General features: G+C 33.8%; 2 protein-coding genes and 2 long non-coding RNA genes across 5 annotated transcripts; 2 read left to right on the top strand and 2 right to left on the bottom strand.

The window, feature by feature from the left end:
* Nucleotides 1-220: 220 nt before the first annotated feature.
* On the bottom strand, nucleotides 221-5973 carry LOC7458611 (uncharacterized). Of its 2 annotated transcripts, XM_002315213.4 has the most exons (4): nucleotides 5577-5973; nucleotides 2443-4338; nucleotides 1395-1587; nucleotides 221-1290 (listed from the first exon to the last, which is right to left on the bottom strand). In XM_002315213.4, exons 2-4 carry the CDS (start codon nucleotides 4306-4308, stop codon nucleotides 650-652), a joined length of 2700 nt encoding a protein of 899 aa, XP_002315249.4. In that variant the 5' UTR covers nucleotides 4309-4338; nucleotides 5577-5973; the 3' UTR covers nucleotides 221-649. The 2 variants fall into 2 exon arrangements, with proteins under 2 accessions (XP_002315249.4, XP_052312614.1); XM_052456654.1 differs by having other exon boundaries at nucleotides 2443-5973.
* Nucleotides 5974-11331: 5358 nt separating this feature from the next.
* On the top strand, nucleotides 11332-14449 carry LOC7489598 (glutathione S-transferase DHAR2; the record flags this gene model as incomplete). Its single annotated transcript, XM_052456496.1, has 4 exons — nucleotides 11332-11501; nucleotides 12151-12268; nucleotides 12372-12512; nucleotides 14090-14449. Coding segments are annotated over 4 exons (516 nt in total), but the record flags the coding sequence as incomplete, so codon positions are not given.
* Nucleotides 12519-14067, top strand: LOC112328991 (uncharacterized). The gene is made up of 2 exons (XR_002984403.1): nucleotides 12519-13432; nucleotides 13537-14067. It is a non-coding gene; the product is annotated as an uncharacterized LOC112328991 (long non-coding RNA).
* A 504-nt stretch (nucleotides 14450-14953) lies between the features above and the next one.
* LOC112328990 (uncharacterized) lies at nucleotides 14954-16316 on the bottom strand. The gene is made up of 2 exons (XR_002984402.2): nucleotides 15397-16316; nucleotides 14954-15295 (listed from the first exon to the last, which is right to left on the bottom strand). It is a non-coding gene; the product is annotated as an uncharacterized LOC112328990 (long non-coding RNA).
* Between the last annotated feature and the right edge of the window lie 670 nt (nucleotides 16317-16986).

Genomic DNA, 16986 nt, shown 5'->3' with positions numbered 1-16986 from the left:
GTTAGTTAGATAACCATAATGCTAATTGGGCTACTTGATTTATCGAAATGAAAAATGAAATCTCTTTCAATTATCCTAAACGCGAAGACCACCGATATCAGATTAAAAACATTATTCTGTAAACGGACTAATTAATCATCAGAAACAGTAAGGCAACTCATGTTCTTTAAGAGTAGGCTACTACACCAACTCACAAGGGTATATCACGCACCACTGAAGATAAAAAAAAACAATATCACATTTTTCATTTCACAGGAATGAAAGAACCTGATACTTCAAAAACAAAAACTTCCACAGAAGAATGAATTCAATACATCATGAAAATTGGCTCGTGAATTTGATACAGAAAAAATTTACTCAAGCAAAAAAAAAAAACTTGAATGCTCACTGCAATCTCCAAAACCAATTTCAAGCCTCACACCTAGATCAAAATTGTACCTACATATGCCTCTCCCCTACTGTTCAAACATGAACAAGCGAAAGACACTACTACCTCCCTAGTCCCTATACCTCTTCACTGTTTTTTCTTTTTTTTCTTTGGATTTTTAACAATACAGACAGACTATCCACATATTCTCGAGGAATTCTGATAGACTATCCAAATATTCTCGAGGAATTCTGATAACAATATAGTAATGCTCCCAGCCTTTCAGAAACTCTCCATGCTAACAACATCTGCAACCAGCTCGTCCATCAAACAATTTTCTATTTCTATACCGATGATCTGAACATCATCACTCAACTCTAACCACTTGTCATCCTTCCCCAGCACCTTTCCAGACTCCTTGCTGGCTTCCTTTTCCTCAGCAACCAGCAACATCCATAACTCCTCCTCAATCATCTCCTGGCCCATACTAAAACTAAACCTTCTTGCTACAGGTTTTGTCCATGTCGGCACACCCATGGATGGCTGTAGAATCTCAATCAGCCCTGAATTTATACGATCAAACAGGAGCCTCCTTTCAAACCTCTTCCAAGATGTCTGCTCACCAAACTTTTTCTCAAGGGTCTCAAAGACAAGAGGACTAACCGGGTATTCTTGAGAGTGCCACGAATCAAAGCCCATTTTCAGGTTCCTACTGTCAAAACCTGCCTCGGACAATACATTAACCAGGTAGGAGAAATCCCTACTCTCTTCAGCTCTGAAAAATCTCGTCTTGTCATTTTCATCAGAGTCATCCATTGATCCTCCTTCCCCAGAATCTTCATCGCTAGAAACCATCATGCCAGATCCTTCTGAGTATGTTTCTGATGCCTCCGACTTCATAAGTTCAAGATGCGACTGTAAACCTAGGAACCACGGGTAGATCAAAAGACAAGGAAAGAGATAAGGAAAAAAACTTAAAAGAAAGAGAATCTGTGCAACTCTAAAGAAGCAGATCCAGTGCACCAACCATGTAAAGAAGCATGGACGCTCTCAAAACAGTCAGAGGTAGATGAAATCTCTTTCTTGAATAATGGTTCCAGTACAGAATCTGGACTAGGTTGATAAGCTTCCTCAATGCTCATCAAAGATTCCGGGTCTCCGTCGGTGCCGGAGCAGTGTGAAGAAACAGACTCTATCTCAGAGATTCCATTGGATATATCCTGCAGCATTATTATATAATTCCTAATAAGAAAGAGCCTTCAAAATTTTATCGTAACAATTATAAAAAAGAAAGAAAAAGGTAATAAATCAAGTGAATAAAATAAACTATTAAGGATGACTAAAATATTCATATATGCATCTGTTAAAATCATAGGTGAGCTTCATTTAAGTGTATGACTAATAAAATCTGGAAATGATGTCTTTATTGCATCCTGGTTAAAATCATTTTGGTTATCGATTGCATATCCTCATTTCTTCCTGCACTGCATTGTAAGCAACATAGGAGAAAAGAGATAAAACACGTGAAAAATAAAACCATAACAAATACAAAAGTTTCAGAATTTCAACAAAGTAAATAATTCATTAAAAACTAGAAACGTCCCAACAGGATAACAATCATAAGAGGCCAGGAAACTTATACCCCAGTTGTCAGGAATATGCAACCACTTCCCCCAACATGTTAATGTAACAGAACATATGATGAATCAATGTGGCTTTCGGAGTCTATACTCCAACTTGCAAGAGAGTTTCACTAGCTCGATGAGAATGACACTTTTCTAAGTTCGGGAAGGAACAAACAAACACTTTTCCTAGAAATCTTTTCTTAAATACCAACAATGAATGCTAATATCAGTTACATGCATCATAACATACAGCTGAGGTCATTAGTAGTGGATATTATTTCTGAAGATGTAGAACTTGTTACTATAAATTTTCCATTGCAATTTGCACAGCATGAGGAAAGATGCAGATAGTTATGTTTCCAGATAAATGCAGCAGCTAAATTACATTTAAGAATCTGCAAAATTTGGCTAATGAAATTTCAAGGTGTCAAGGAAAACAATGAATCATACCTGCTGAGTTGAAGTAGGTGGGTCTCGAGAAGAATATTCATCTTTTACTAGCGAGACACAATTGTTAGGTTCCAATTCAAGCAACTCGTGATATGACAGGGACCTCTTTGGAACTGCAATTTCTGCATCAGCCGGTGAATTAACTACCACGTTAGTTGAAGAAATATTGCTCATTGAAGATTTGCAAACTTCATAATTCTTTTCAGATAGATCCCCATCACTGCCTTCATTCTTGTGCCCCCCCTGTGTCACCCAAGGATCTTGCAAGGTCTGATAGTTTTGTCCAGATGAACCGAGAAATGAGGAACTTCGGCCATGTGAATTGCTCACCTCAATTTTGTTTTCCAGTTCATTTTGAAGAGCATAAACAGCATCTGCAGAATGATTGTTTTCTGACACCAGATGAGGAATTGATGGAGAAATCATACAGCTGGACTTTCGAAGAGATTTATGTCTGGTCATGGTTTTAGGACCTGCAACTGTATTAAAATTCACAAGAAGAGATCTGGATTTTGGTAAGTCTCTGACATGCCCACCATCCCGAAATTCCAGGCTTCTTGTGCCTAAAGGAGTATTAGAGTTCACACCTCCACTGTCAGGAACGACTTGATCATAGTTATCAGGATTGCAAGCAAATTGTTTTGGCCTTGCTTCACAATCAGGAATGGCAAGCATTTCACCCAAGGTTTTACACCTACTAACTAGTTCAACCTGCTGAAACTTTTTGGTCGTCTTCCATCTTTCAGAGATTTGTTTCTTGGCTTCCCTGGCCAGATATGGCTCATCTGAACAGTGAAATTGGTTCTTCCTATCAGAAAAAACAGGCAAAGAAGGTATCATCAACTCAGACTCTTTAGGCAAGTTGTCACTACCCCTGATTTCAGACGCCTGTGCCTTAGTAGAAATGCTGTTTATACCATGCCCCATTCTTCTGCTTATTTGCTTTGAAAACCTAGACCTCGACCTTGCAGGTCTTGAGTCACAGTCCATCTTCTTCCTTTCTTTCACTTCAGCATACAAGTTTTCATTTTGAACGTTGAGAATCTCTTCATGATTCCTATCAACTGAATGAAAAACCTCAATAGCACCGGTAGATGAAAAATATCTTCCAGCATTATGTGCCTTTCCTGGCTTTGGTTTCAGAACAACAATCCTGGTAGTGGGGAGGCATGACCCATCATTCAAATCCAATTGTGATCCAAGAAACTCATTAGCAACGTCAAGGCCAAGTTTTCTGCAGGAATATGTCCCAAGGCCATCTTCAATTTTCCTTGCATATCCTTGTTCACTTGGCCTCCAAAATTTCCTGCTCCTGCCAATATCTCTGCGGTCAGAAGGACACAATGGCCTTACAAATGTAATGAGCCCTGGCTGCAAGTAATGAGGGATGCCTTGCAGATTATTTGCTTTCTTGGTGAACTCTGGTTCCTGGAAATATTTTGGAAAATTATCAGTCTTTGAATCAATAACTTCCTGTGCATCATGACATTCCTTTGAACTTTGAAGCTTCATATCCTCTGAAACATCTGTCGATTGCTTGAATTCCTCCCTTCTAAACATCACCTTTGCCCCTGGGGAACTTGAACGTATTTTTCTCTTTTCAACTGACATGCTACGGTGCTTGTGTCTCTTTAATGTTTCTAATATTTGGAAGACTTCGATATGATCTTTCTGCTCTTCACTACTCAACCTACATGAGTTAGGTTCTGAATTTTTCTCTCTAACACCTATAGAAGAAACTCTTCGTAGATAATTCTCAGAGAGCACTCTTGGTTTCTTTTGAACAGGCTGCTGGGGTGGCAGTTCATCAAGACCCATTAATTTTGCAATCACACTTTCTGTGATTTGTTTAGGTTTCATTTCCATTGACCTCACTTTGGGCACTTGAAGTTAACACTGCAAATTCAAGCCCTCTAGAATTTAAAACAACGCCACCGCACCAATCAAATCAAAGAGAAATACCAAATCAGGTGAAATAAAATTATTCAAATGCCAGGACAACTATTTCATGATTTATTTTCTTTCCTCTAATTTTCATGTTGTTGTATTCTGGGTGTGCAAAGTTAAAGAACACTTCTGCACAAAACCAAAACAGCAATAGCTACTTACTGTAGAGTAACTCCCTAGGTGTGCAAAGTTAAAGAACAATTCTGCACAAAATCAAAACAGCAATAGCTACTTACTCTAGAGTAACTCCTGGAGCAAAAACTGATATAAGATGCCAAATTCAGACCATTTCCAGGAATTCAAACCCTTATTGCTTCCTGGAAATGATTTTATAAAAAAACAACAAATATGCAAAGAGAATATATTTGGAAAATGAAATGCAAAACGAAAGAAGAGAAAACAAACAAGGAAAGAAGAATCACAAACAACCAAAAAGATAGGGAAACAGCACGTAAAAATGAAAGCTAACCCTAAACACAGTTGCGGGAGATCAGTAAACAAAAAATGAAAAAATTGGATTTAACTTTTGAAAAAGCCCTATACTGGAAACATCATAACCTTTAGACCATATCTACCATCCCCGCAAGGAATAAAGAAAGAAAAAAAAACATTAAGAAATAAAGAAAGGATTTTTTTTTCTTCTAAAAAACAGTCAGTGAATCCAAATCACAGCCTTTTGTGATCAGTCCATGAAGCCGAAAAGGAGTCTCTGGAAACCCAAGTACTAAATCTCAATCAAATACAAGATACTAGTAAGTGGCAGCACAGGCAATCAGCATGCAGAAACAGAATCATTAAAAACAGTTTTCTTTGGCAAGCAATTATTAGAACAACATAGAAACAAGTGTAAAGTGGTTGAGTAAATGTAACATACCGTCATCATTACGACTTGGTCACAGCTTTCAAAAGTAAAACAAAAAAATAAACCTATGAATTAACAAACTGCCATAATAAGAAGATGTGATACGCAAAAACCATTGATCTCAAAGCATCAATAAGAACAAAACAAAAACCAAATGATCTTGATGCCACTACCACAGAACATCACTATTAAATTCCACTAGAAACAAAATCAATAAGTTTAGCAAAAGTACACGCAAAAAATCAAAATCATTACAAACACCCCATAAACAACACAAGAACAAAAACCCCGAATTTGATTAAACAAAAAAGAGGGGGGGAATGACCTTTTTGAAGAGATCTTTGAATCTTGATACCAATCTTGGATATCATTCGATACCCATTACTTCATTTCTCCTTAGCATGCGATGAATTCAATCAAAATCTCTTCTTTTAAAAGAAAAACAAAATCTTTAAGTCACGCTCAATGATAATCCTGATTAGAAATGAAGCAAGAAAAGACACGCCGCCATGCTGGATAAAAGTTTGGAGTGAAAGAAGAGAAAGAGAGAAGTTTAGGTCAACAGCAATGGAAGTCATGCAGAAGAATCACAAATGGTCGGCTAAAATAAAAGTAGCAATTATTTTTTATATATAAATTAGATCATCAGAGATGCAAATGATAAGATTATAGTAATTAAATTAAATAAATGTGGGTGGAGAGACGTTAAGAAATCAAAAAAGGAGAGAGATGTTGAAGTTAATTAATAGAAAATTAGAAATGATTGAGACAGGATCTAATTATTAATTTGTTGATTTTTCTATTCAATATTTAATTATTTTAAAGAAGCATCATCGAAAGAAATAAGTGGGTTCGGTTTTTTGTCACTGTGTGGATTTACGCGCGCTTTTCTAACAACGTATTCGCGAACCTCGCGCCAGAATGATAAAGCAGATGGCTACTCTCACTCTTGTTTTTGCTTCTTACAGATATACTGCACTTGGGAGTTCGGAGTACCCAGATTTTTTTAATTTAGGGAGATTAAAAAATAAAATTTTTAATTAAAGATTGATTTTGATAACATTTTAAGCTAAATCCGACAAAAATGGAAGGTATAGATGCGTTTAGATAATATTAACAAAAAAAAATTGTTAATATACTTCTACTTTAAATCATAGTCCATTCTTTTCAGAAAAAATAAATCTTTAAAACAGCATTAATTTTATCAGTGCTGTTTTTTACAATACCGTGCCAAAAAAAACACATGCAGAGTGATATTCCAGTTAGTATTGGATTTAGAAGGATTGGATGTGGAAATAGTGAGAAACATCGACAAATAGGAGTATTTTTTGTGGTCAACGGAAAACGCGGCAAAACATCCGCAAGTGATTTGCATGTGAACTGAGACAAGATCAGGGTATCTTCTTATTTTTGTTTCCGTTGCACGAGCCATGAGGGCGCCAAGTTATGATTGATTACGTGGCTGGTAGTTGGACCTGGTGGCAAGTGGGCTTTCAAGTTCTGAGTCCATCGTTCAAACCAGGGCCGAGCCCTTGAATTTGGGTGGTTTCTCATACTTAACCCACTCTAAAACTTCGGATTAGCATTGCGTTTTAAAAGCGCTTTTAAAAAAAATTAATTTTTTTAATTTGTTTTAAATTAATATATTTTTTATGTTTTCAGATCATTTTAATGTGCTGATATTAAAAATAATTTTAAAAAAATAAAAAAAAAATATTATTTTAATGTATTTTAGAATGAAAAACAATCATAACCACACTCCCAAACACGCTCAGCTTGCAATGTCACCCGGTTCAAGGTTATTTTATGGGTTTTGGGATGTTTGATAATGTAATAGCGATCTATTATTTAAAGTGTTTTTTATTTAAAAATATATTAAAATAATATTTTTTATTTTAAAAAAATTAATTGTGACATCAACCCATCAAAATAATATAAAAACACTAAAAATATTAATTTGAAAAAAAAATAAAAATATTTCAAATTTTTTTAAAATTAAAAAACAAACATACCCAGTTTGTTAACCCATACAATCAAAAAGAAGTTTTTTTAAAAATTAAATTGCATTCTGATTGAAACGGTCAATTCATACCTAATTTCTTTATAACTTAAACTTAAATTGAATCCCAAGTAAACCCGTCAAATTAATCTTGATTTAATAACAATGGGTGAGTGAGTGGTATTTTTTTTTCCTAACAAAAGCAAAGCACAGCCCTTGTGGGTGGCTAGTTGATATCTCCGCCGTAAGAAATCTCCGGGCCCTTAAAAGGTGAAAAGTGGCTCTCTTATCATGGTAGCTTCCTTTTTCTCGTGAAGGGAAACTGAGCTGGCAAAAGAAATTATAAAAATAGCAATCCGTAGTTAAAATCCTTGCCGATCATTATCATTAAATGAATGGATTTGTGACTTTCGGAGAGAAGATTGTTCGAGCGATCTAGCAGAATGCTTAGTAACAAAAGAAGAAGAAAAGACAGAGAAGAAGATGAACGAAAGAGACAGTCACCACAACAAGCAAAAAAAAAAAAATCAAAAAAGTAGATGATATGGTCGATCCTTCGAGGGGAACGAGACATCCCCACTGTAATAAAGAGTGAACGTCGTGAAAGCCCCCATCACTCTCATTGTTTGCTTTTTGACGTCCTCGAGTAGGAAGGAATACGTGGCCGAAAATGGACAGATAGGCAGATTCTCCAACAATGTTCCCAAATTTCCCTGTGGATCCCTTTATTCATGATGTTATATGATGCTATGGTTGTTTTTCGAAATTTATTTTTTGAAAAATTATTTTTAAAATTTTTTTATATTTGTTTGCTATTAAAAAAATTAATCAATGAAAAAAACTTTTCAATCAAAGAAAAATTTGGCCTGAATTTAAGGAAAGTGTTTTCCTGAAAAATTTGGGCGGAAAACACTTTCTGAAAGTTATGAAAAATTTAGAAATGTTATTTTATTTGCTGATTATATCAAATTTAATCCTCGAACTTTCGATTGCTATATATATTTTGTTTTGAATATTTATTTTTCAATTTCATCTCTTAAAATTTAATTTTTATATTAACTTTGGGTTTTTATAATTGTTATTTGGTTTTTCCTTGTTATTTTTTTATTGAAATTTTTTATGTATCAAATTTGATCCTTATTTTTTTTTATTGTTACTTATTTTATTTGAAATAATTTATGAAATGTTAATTATTATTATTTTAATTTCTTCATCTTTTATTTTTTTTATTTTTTAGATTTGATCTCTATTATTTTGATTATTATTTATTTTATTTGAGATGATTTATGAAATTATATTTTTTTCAATTTCATTCTCGTTTAATTTTTTAATTTGTAAGATTTTTTCCTCGTTGTTTTAATAAATTTGAGAAAAATAAAATATTAATAAGTTATTTTACAGCTCATTTTTCATGACATAACAAAACACTGAAAAATGTTTTCCAATTTATTTTCCATTACACTACCAACACATTAGAAAATAATTCACTTTCTCGGAATTCACTTTCCAAAAAAAAAACTACTTTTCAGAAAATAAACGGGAATGTTATTTTTTAAAATCACGGGTTTTTTCTATGTTTTTTTAGCATTTTGAAGAAAATAATTAATTTATTGAATCTAAGATTAAACCTTATATGACTGGAACATGGTTGAACATACTCCTCCTCTCTCCCTTTTATTTTTTCAATAATCTTTTATATTATATACTAACATTCAAGGATCAAAACATTAAAATATTAAATTTAATATCAATCAAATAAGATCGAATGATTAAAATGAAGTTTACTCGTGCTTTTTAAGAAAGTATTTAAAAGTACGGTAGTGATTGATTTTCAAAGTGTTTTTTATTTTAAAACATATTAAAATAATATTTTTTTTAAAAAAAAATTATTTTTAACATTAACACATTAAAATAATATGAAAACATAAAAAACATATTAATTATTATAAATTATATTTTCGAAACGCAATACCAAAAATTACTTAAACCATGCACATGGAAAAAAGGTTATGTGATCATGGACGTTGTTTCTTTTAATTTTTATATCAAGAATAACCTTAAATTATAATTTATAAAATTAATATTTTATTTAATGTCAGACATTTTTTATCATTTCGTACATGCGAGAGCAGTGCAATTCAAAACAAATCTCAAAATATAAAACCAGTATAAAACCGAAACAACATAATTTCCACGGACCAAATCAAAAAAAAATTCAAAAACTAACTAGAAAGTACAAAGGAGACATAATACAGTCAGATGTGTGATTGAAAATATTAAAAAAAATGAATTTAATATATTTTAAACATGATTCGTTATCAAGTCACGCTCAAAACCTCCAATTAATTCACCTGACAAGGTTGATAACACGTGTTTTATCCTGTGATCAATAAAAGAATCTTGACACCACCAAGAACATATCCGGGAAGACGACCATATTCATTTTGGTGAACTGTCTTTAGTCTTTACTGCTGCTTCCTGATTGCCAGCCAGCACTGTTTGTTTTTTATTTTTAAAAATATTTTTTTATGTTTTAAATTATTTTAATGTATTAATATAAAAAATAATTTTTAAAAAATAAAAAAAATATTATTTAAATATATATTTAAATAAAAAATACTTAAAAATACACATATTAAAAATAACCCGGAAAGAAAAATGTGCAAAACCTAATTAATCATCACTCATCGGATCCCTTCTCACGGCTTGAAAAGGAAACACAATCAAACGGCTTGACAATTTTTATTTTCCCTTAAAAGTTTTTGCTCCCAAAAACAAGATATACCCGTGATAAGACTCAGGGATCAGGAGAGTAAGAATCAAAAGAATATTTTAAGTAAGGATCAACACGAGTTTGCTTAAAATTACTGGTTTTTTACTGGGTTCTACTTTGGTCAATGGGTTCGCCCGTTAACTCAGTTCTTGACTCGGTCAAACCACGTTAATCATATTAAGGAAGCGTTTGGGAACGCGGTTCAATCGGCGTTCCCAAAAAATTTAAATTTTTTTTTTGCTAAAATTTAATATGGTTTATATGTTTTGGATCATTTTGATGTACTGATGTTAAAAATAATTTTTTAAAAATAAAAAAATATTATTAACATGTATTTTAATACGAAAAATTATTTAAAATATATTTCCAATCACACTGCCAAACACGCTGTAAGTTTCTATCATTTTGAATTCAAAATTAAAAACGGGATTGAAGAAGGAAAAACTCACATCAGAAATCTGAAGGTATAGAAAAGAAATTAAGGAGGATAAATGAGTGGCAAAAAGGCAAGAACATTCTGGATCAAAAGACAACCTTTTTGTAAATAACTCGCATTTAACACGTCTTCCCAAACCAGAATATGATAACATTATCCTCAACCCCACAAAGCATGACGTATGCCCATGTCTCACTGGTCCTGTCTGTTCACCCTGTAAGTTCTCTTTGCTTTTTTTTTTGGGTGTCATTTGGTTGTGATTTTGGATCTGGGTTTTGATGGGAACTTTGCATGCTTGTGTTAAAGTTTGCATCCTTTTGTTGTTTTAGGCCCATTTAGCCAGAGAGCTCTCTTGACTCTGGAAGAGAAGAAAATTCCTTACAAGTCTCATTGTTCATTTCAAGCGTCTGAGAAAATGGGTTCCTGTTGTGTGCATGGCTTGTTGGCTAGATATGGTATTTTGAGGCTTTTTTTTAGTTGTTGTGTTGGATTACTTATAGCTGTTGTTTTTGCTGTCACCATGTGTGTGTAACCGTGTGTTTCACATGTGTATGGGCGATTAGTATTTGCCTAAGAAGAAACTGTACTTCCAAAATATGAAGGTTATTGTTGACTTCGTTATCCACTGCAGAATAAACTGTTAAAAAATGTTCTAGGAGGGCATGATCATTTTTTCATATATAAATTCAGATATGAAATGAAGGTTTAATGTGCAAAGAGGATCGCACATCATTGATAACAACTGGTATCATAAACTATGGATTAATAGAACTTTTATTGACCAGAGTACACCTACTTGATATGAACACGTTGAATAGACATGGAAAATGCATGTGCAATGCTTGTTGCTTTTATGTGCTATGATGGATTAACATTTAGATGGTTGTTATTTTGATAGGTTCTTGGAGGTAAACCCGGAAGGAAAGGTTCCAGTGGTGAAATTTGATGACAAATGGGTCTCAGACTCTGATGTGATTGTTGGGATCTTAGAGGAGAAATACCCTGAGCCCTCTCTTGCCACTCCTCCGGAATTTGCCTCTGTGTAAGCATCTTTCTCATTCCATGACCGTCTCCACTAGTTTGAACGTGGATGTGGTAGTTTTCTGAGATTTGTTTTACATAGAAATGGGGCAGGGTGCAAAGCGAAGTACCATTTTCTTCTTAGAACGTAAGCTCTATTGTCACAATAAATAACAGGTGAGCAGGGGGAGAAAGATGTTTTTTAATAGCGTAGTTTCATACTCAAGCTCGAGATTCACTGACTGATGTGAATATGGGAAAATATGGGAAGTTGCTGAAATTGCAAGATAGATATCGTTTGCAAATCGATTCTATTTTGTATTTTGTGCTTAATGTTACGGTGCTTTCTTCTCACTGTTTATTTGGAAATGGATCCTTGAGAAGTTAATTGGCAGAGTGTGAAATTTCTTCATATCTCTCGCATTGTTTTTCTCATTTCATGGTAAAATCTTCGTCAAAACATCTTGCATACTCGTAGCATTTTTTTTTTAATAAAAAAAAAAAAATTCTTCTTCCAAGGATACATTATTCTTCGGATGTTTTCTAATTACAATAACAGCTAGCTGATATATGCTTGAGGTTGTCTTTGGATGTTTCTAGATGGTTATTAACAGAAAGTTCTAGGATTGAATCATTAACTTGGTTGCTATATAAACCACGTGGAACTACAGGGGCTCAAAGATATTCCCATCTTTCGTCAAGTTCTTGAAGAGCAAGGATCCCAACGATGGTACTGAGCAGGCTTTGCTTGAGGAATTGAAGGCGTTGGATGATCATCTTAAAGCACACGTACATATAGATTTGAAACACAGACATGTCTTTGAAGAATTTATGGTTCTGCTTTGCAGTTTAGTTTTGAAATATAAACTAATTTATTGGAGCTTGTTATCAGGGTCCATTCATTGCTGGAGAAAAGATCACTGCTGTAGATTTGAGCTTGGCTCCGAAGCTTTACCATCTTGAGGTTGCTCTTGCCCATTTCAAGAACTGGACTATCCCTGACAAGTTGACACATGTCCTCAACTACATAAAGGTACTCATTTCTTTTTTTGGGCTATCCTGTTAATATGCACCTTGTTTTTTGTTTCATATATATGACTTAAACAAATTAAATGATGGATCTAAAACTTTGATAAGCTGTTTTCATCTATGCTTGGGAAATCCCTTGTTTAGGTAACTAGCCGTGGATATTTCAACTCTCCCTTTCCCGTTTCCTTTTTTTCCCCTCTCTTGGTCATGATTCTCATCATTCATATGAGATGGTAGGTTTTTAAACTACATTCATACCCTGGGTGACCTGATCTTTTGAAGTTGTTCGCTTCTATGGGTTTGATATTGAGATTCAAGTGTGGATTATTAAGAGAACACTGAAGTTTGCTAATGACTTGAACCTTATTGAAATACACTTCAAGTTTGATCGACCTTTTTTGTTTGGAAATTTGCATTACTTGTGCCAGTTGATGCATGACCTACTATATCAAGGGGTATGATATTCTTGAAAATTTAGCACCGGAAAATAAAATGATATTCTTGATATTCTTGATGGACGTTGCAGTAGCCTCATGCTCCGCCTGAGACCCTGAGAAGTGATGCTTCTGAATTTGATTCATTCATCTCACTTCTTGGGCAAATTATCAGGAATATCTTATTCGTTATTGGGGTGTATGACATGGGGGGCTTAATGTGCCTGAGAATTATCAGATACTTTTAGAGATAGAACTAGCGGAAAGAAAAATAAAATTAAGTTCCTATACTTCTATGAAGATGCCCTCTTTCTTGTCAAAGTTTGTGCAGAGGCTCGGGCAGATTCATAGAATACCGTGATGTTAGTGGTAGCTATTTGATTGGTCACATCATCCTGCATTAGGATTGGAAGTGCACAGCCAGGTCTCCTGCAGGGATGTGGCTGAGTCGTACAAGCCTGAGTTTTGCCAGATCTTATAATGTAGACAGGTTAGGTTTGGCACGTGATGCCCTTTTCCTGGCAACCAAATGTATCTATATTCTTTGCACTTCAAGAAGAGTAGCAATTCAAGATTTGTTTATCCAATTCCCAGGTGGAATTATTATGTTGCGTCAGCTGAAGAGAGCTCTTGGGGTTTTAGATTTACAAATCAACTGTGGTTCACGAGGTGCTTATGATTCGGTTGTATTAGGTTTCTTCATGGAAGTAAACCAACTTGAAGAACTTTGCTTTCCTATGATTAAATGCTATTGATAGCATCAATAGCATGCATTAGCCTTACAGCTTTAAGGAACTCACGAGGGCCTTTTGATATTCATGTATTTTGTGTACAAGATAAAAAAAAAATCATTATAGTGAAATGCTCTATGATAATTAATGTGCTACAGTACCTTGGGAGAGAACTTTATCATGCTAGCTTTTAGGTCCAGTTAATTTGGAATAGAGCTAGAGGTATTTTACATCACATCTCCTTCAAATTACTGGTTGACTGAAGGAAATGTGATTTGGATGGGGTTATTTTATTTTTGAATTTTTGTTGTTTTGAACTATTATGATTCAGGTCAATAGAAATACAGAATCCAAATCTCCCCTTAATTGGTGAAGTTGGAAGCTGATTAACAAATCCCTCTGCTCTTCCTTTGCAGTTGCTGTTCTCCCATGAATCTTTCGAGAAGACGAAGGCTGCTAAGGAACATATCATTGCTGGATGGGAGCCAAAGGTCAATGCATGAATTCGTTCCAAATTATAAGCTATCAGAATCTGGTTATGTACTGTGCTTTAGCCTTCTCTATCAGAAAAGGGCAAGAAAGAAAGAAAGTTAAAGAAAGTTGAGCCTGGTGTATGTCAGACATTTTAAAACCAAGCTGGTTGCTGTGTGTTCTATCATCTAATAAAATCTATTAACCTATCAATGTGAAATGGCTGGCATTGTATTTTTCTAGCAACGCGTTTCTGTTGTTTTGTTATGAGAGCACTGGCTAATGTCCATTCTGTTAGTTTGCTCCGTTTTGTGTTGTTTTGTTTTTTATTTTCGTTTTTAATGTGAGGACGTTCTGCAACTTCATGATAGGTATACATTGATAACAAATGGGCTGTCCTTGAAATGTTATTAGGAGTTTGGAAGGTGTGCCCAAATGCTTTTTTCAAACTCAGCTAGGAAGCCAGAGATTGGGTTTTACCAAAACGGAAACGTTGATTGTGCAATGCCATTGGCAGGCATGCATTTAAATGCTAGATACAGGCCTTGACCAGCTCTGTTAATGAAGTTGGACTGCGTTACCCCACTGAGATTTTCCATTTGATGGAAATGGCACAACACCATATGGCACCCCATGTAGCCATGGATTCCAGGTGAATAAATCCAATTAAGTTTCCAGTGTACGTGTTGTGCAGTCATTAATTCATATATGCAAGGTCTCACCAAAACTTCTGCGGCACCCAAACATAATGCTGCAAAATTAGCAGCATCATATTTCGCATGGCGAATAGTTGAGAGTAGAGGAGTCCGTTATGCTGAACAAGCTAAACCAGGCTTTATTAATAGGATACAAGATAATGGCGTACAAAGCAGAAACAGAAGCAAGAAATACAAGAGATAGACTAGATCAAAACCAGGCTACAAAACCATCAATTCTGTCCAGACTCTGCTTGGCCAAACCATATGACCTGCCGCATTGTTTGCTTCTGTCAAGGTGTGAATACAGGTAAAAAGGGCTTAAAAGCTTTTACCGTTGTAGCAATAGAGTTGAACTGGTTCTGCAGTTCATCAATTTTGCACAATTTGATTTCATCTGCAGAGAATGAAGAGCTCAATCTAAAGCATCAATTCTTTGAGTATATATTCCTTTTTCTGCAAATCACACACTTATAACAAGTCCAGGAATGCTCAATAAACCAAAAACAAGTGAACAGTGATGGTATATTGATACATACAAGGGCGGATCAACTTACATGGAGGAGAAGGGGGCCTCCTGTATTTCTTGAAAGTTTCTCCGTCTCCTCCTCTTATCTCTGAATCCCAGATCCTTCCCTGGATAGCTAGCTAGCTAGATTCATTTGGAGATGATACACGTATAGATAAGAAGAAGAAAAAAGTGGTTCGAACCATTGGTTAATTTGGATATACAGACAAGTCCCCCTGACTAGAATCAGGTCATGGCGAAAGACACCTATGCATGCATACATATGATTCGGCATTCATCGCATGACTAATGGTTTTGTTAATTAAAATTAAAAAGAAATAAATAAAAATATAAAATTTATAGAAACGCAGGAGTTTCGTTAAATCTTTTTATGACTACTAGTATTTGAACTGCTGTTATGAAAACTATATAGGATAATAAGTTAATATTATAGGATTTGGGAGTAATTAATTAAGGTATGCTCTGTGATGATTCGCTTTTTTATTAATACTAATTAATTAAGCCAATAAATTATAACTTAAAAGATATTCAAACCTTATTTTTATATTAAAAAAAATATACTAATTAATTAATGCATATATTTATTTATTGCATTAGTTTTGGAGGCGGGGTGCTCAAACTATATATGAATGAGAAACACGAGGCCCGCTGGCAAAGGGAAGCGGTGGTCTAATGCATATATTTTTTTCAATAAATTGAGCAGAACCCTTCTCTCTTACATGTGTAAATGGATCCCTTTTTAATTAACTAGTTTCTTGACACGTACTTTGCACGTGGATTATTTAACTAATTTATAGTATTTTCCTCTAATTTTCAATAATGTTTAGAATTATTTATAAATGAATATAAATTTTATATTTTGATGATTATAATTAAAATATCTTTTCAACCATATAATACAATTTATAATTTTATTTAATTAAAAATTAGGAACACAATTGAATTATTATTCAAGAATTAATAATTAATAGTTAGGGTAAATATATATATAACACTTCGAAATAATAATTACCAAAAAATAAAAAAATACTAGTATAGTATGTAATATTTCAGGAGTGATTAGAATATTTTATTTAATATTATTTATGGTTTTATATGATGTATAAATAAAAAATAATTAAAAAAGGATAAAAATATATTTTATAATTCATTTTTAAAAACAGCCTATCTCTAGAAATTAATAATTTTCTTTTTAAGAAGATCTATCAATATTTTTTTTTCTAAATTAAATATGAGATTCACTTTACTTATAAATAGTAGTGTGTATGTGTATATATTATAGTATTATATTAAAAGTATAATATCCCATCAATAATTTTTATGGAATTCCTTTTTATATATAGTTATGGATAATGTATTTATTAGGGGTGAGTAAAAAAACTGAAAAACTGATTAAATTGAGAAAACTGGAAAAAAATAATTGAAAAAACCGAACCGTGAAAAAAAACCGATTAAAATTTTGAAAAAACTGACCGGTTCGGTTTGGTTTCGGTTTTATAAGTCTGAAACCAAAAAAACTGAACCGAACCGAAACCGAAAAAAACCGAGCCAAAACCGAGCCAAATTGATTTGAACCGGTTTTTGTTCTAAAAAACCAAACCGAACCGAAATCGGTTGT

This window comes from Populus trichocarpa, chromosome 10 (assembly GCF_000002775.5).
Source record: "Populus trichocarpa isolate Nisqually-1 chromosome 10, P.trichocarpa_v4.1, whole genome shotgun sequence".
NCBI lineage: Eukaryota > Viridiplantae > Streptophyta > Magnoliopsida > Malpighiales > Salicaceae > Populus > Populus trichocarpa.
This window is presented reverse-complemented; position numbering and strand designations above follow the sequence as displayed.

What these genes read in the sequence shown, in the direction of transcription:
- LOC7458611 (XM_052456654.1), bottom strand. Translation starts at nt 4,308, where the DNA reads ATGGAAATGAAACCTAAACAAATCACAGAAAGTGTGATTGCAAAATTA. An exon ending in CACCTACTTCAACTCAGCAG is followed by an intron (nt 1,588 to 2,442) that starts GTATGATTCATT and finishes ATAATGCTGCAG; the next exon opens with GATATATCCAATGGAATCTC. An exon ending in CGTCCATGCTTCTTTACATG is followed by an intron (nt 1,291 to 1,394) that starts GTTGGTGCACTG and finishes CGTGGTTCCTAG; the next exon opens with GTTTACAGTCGCATCTTGAA.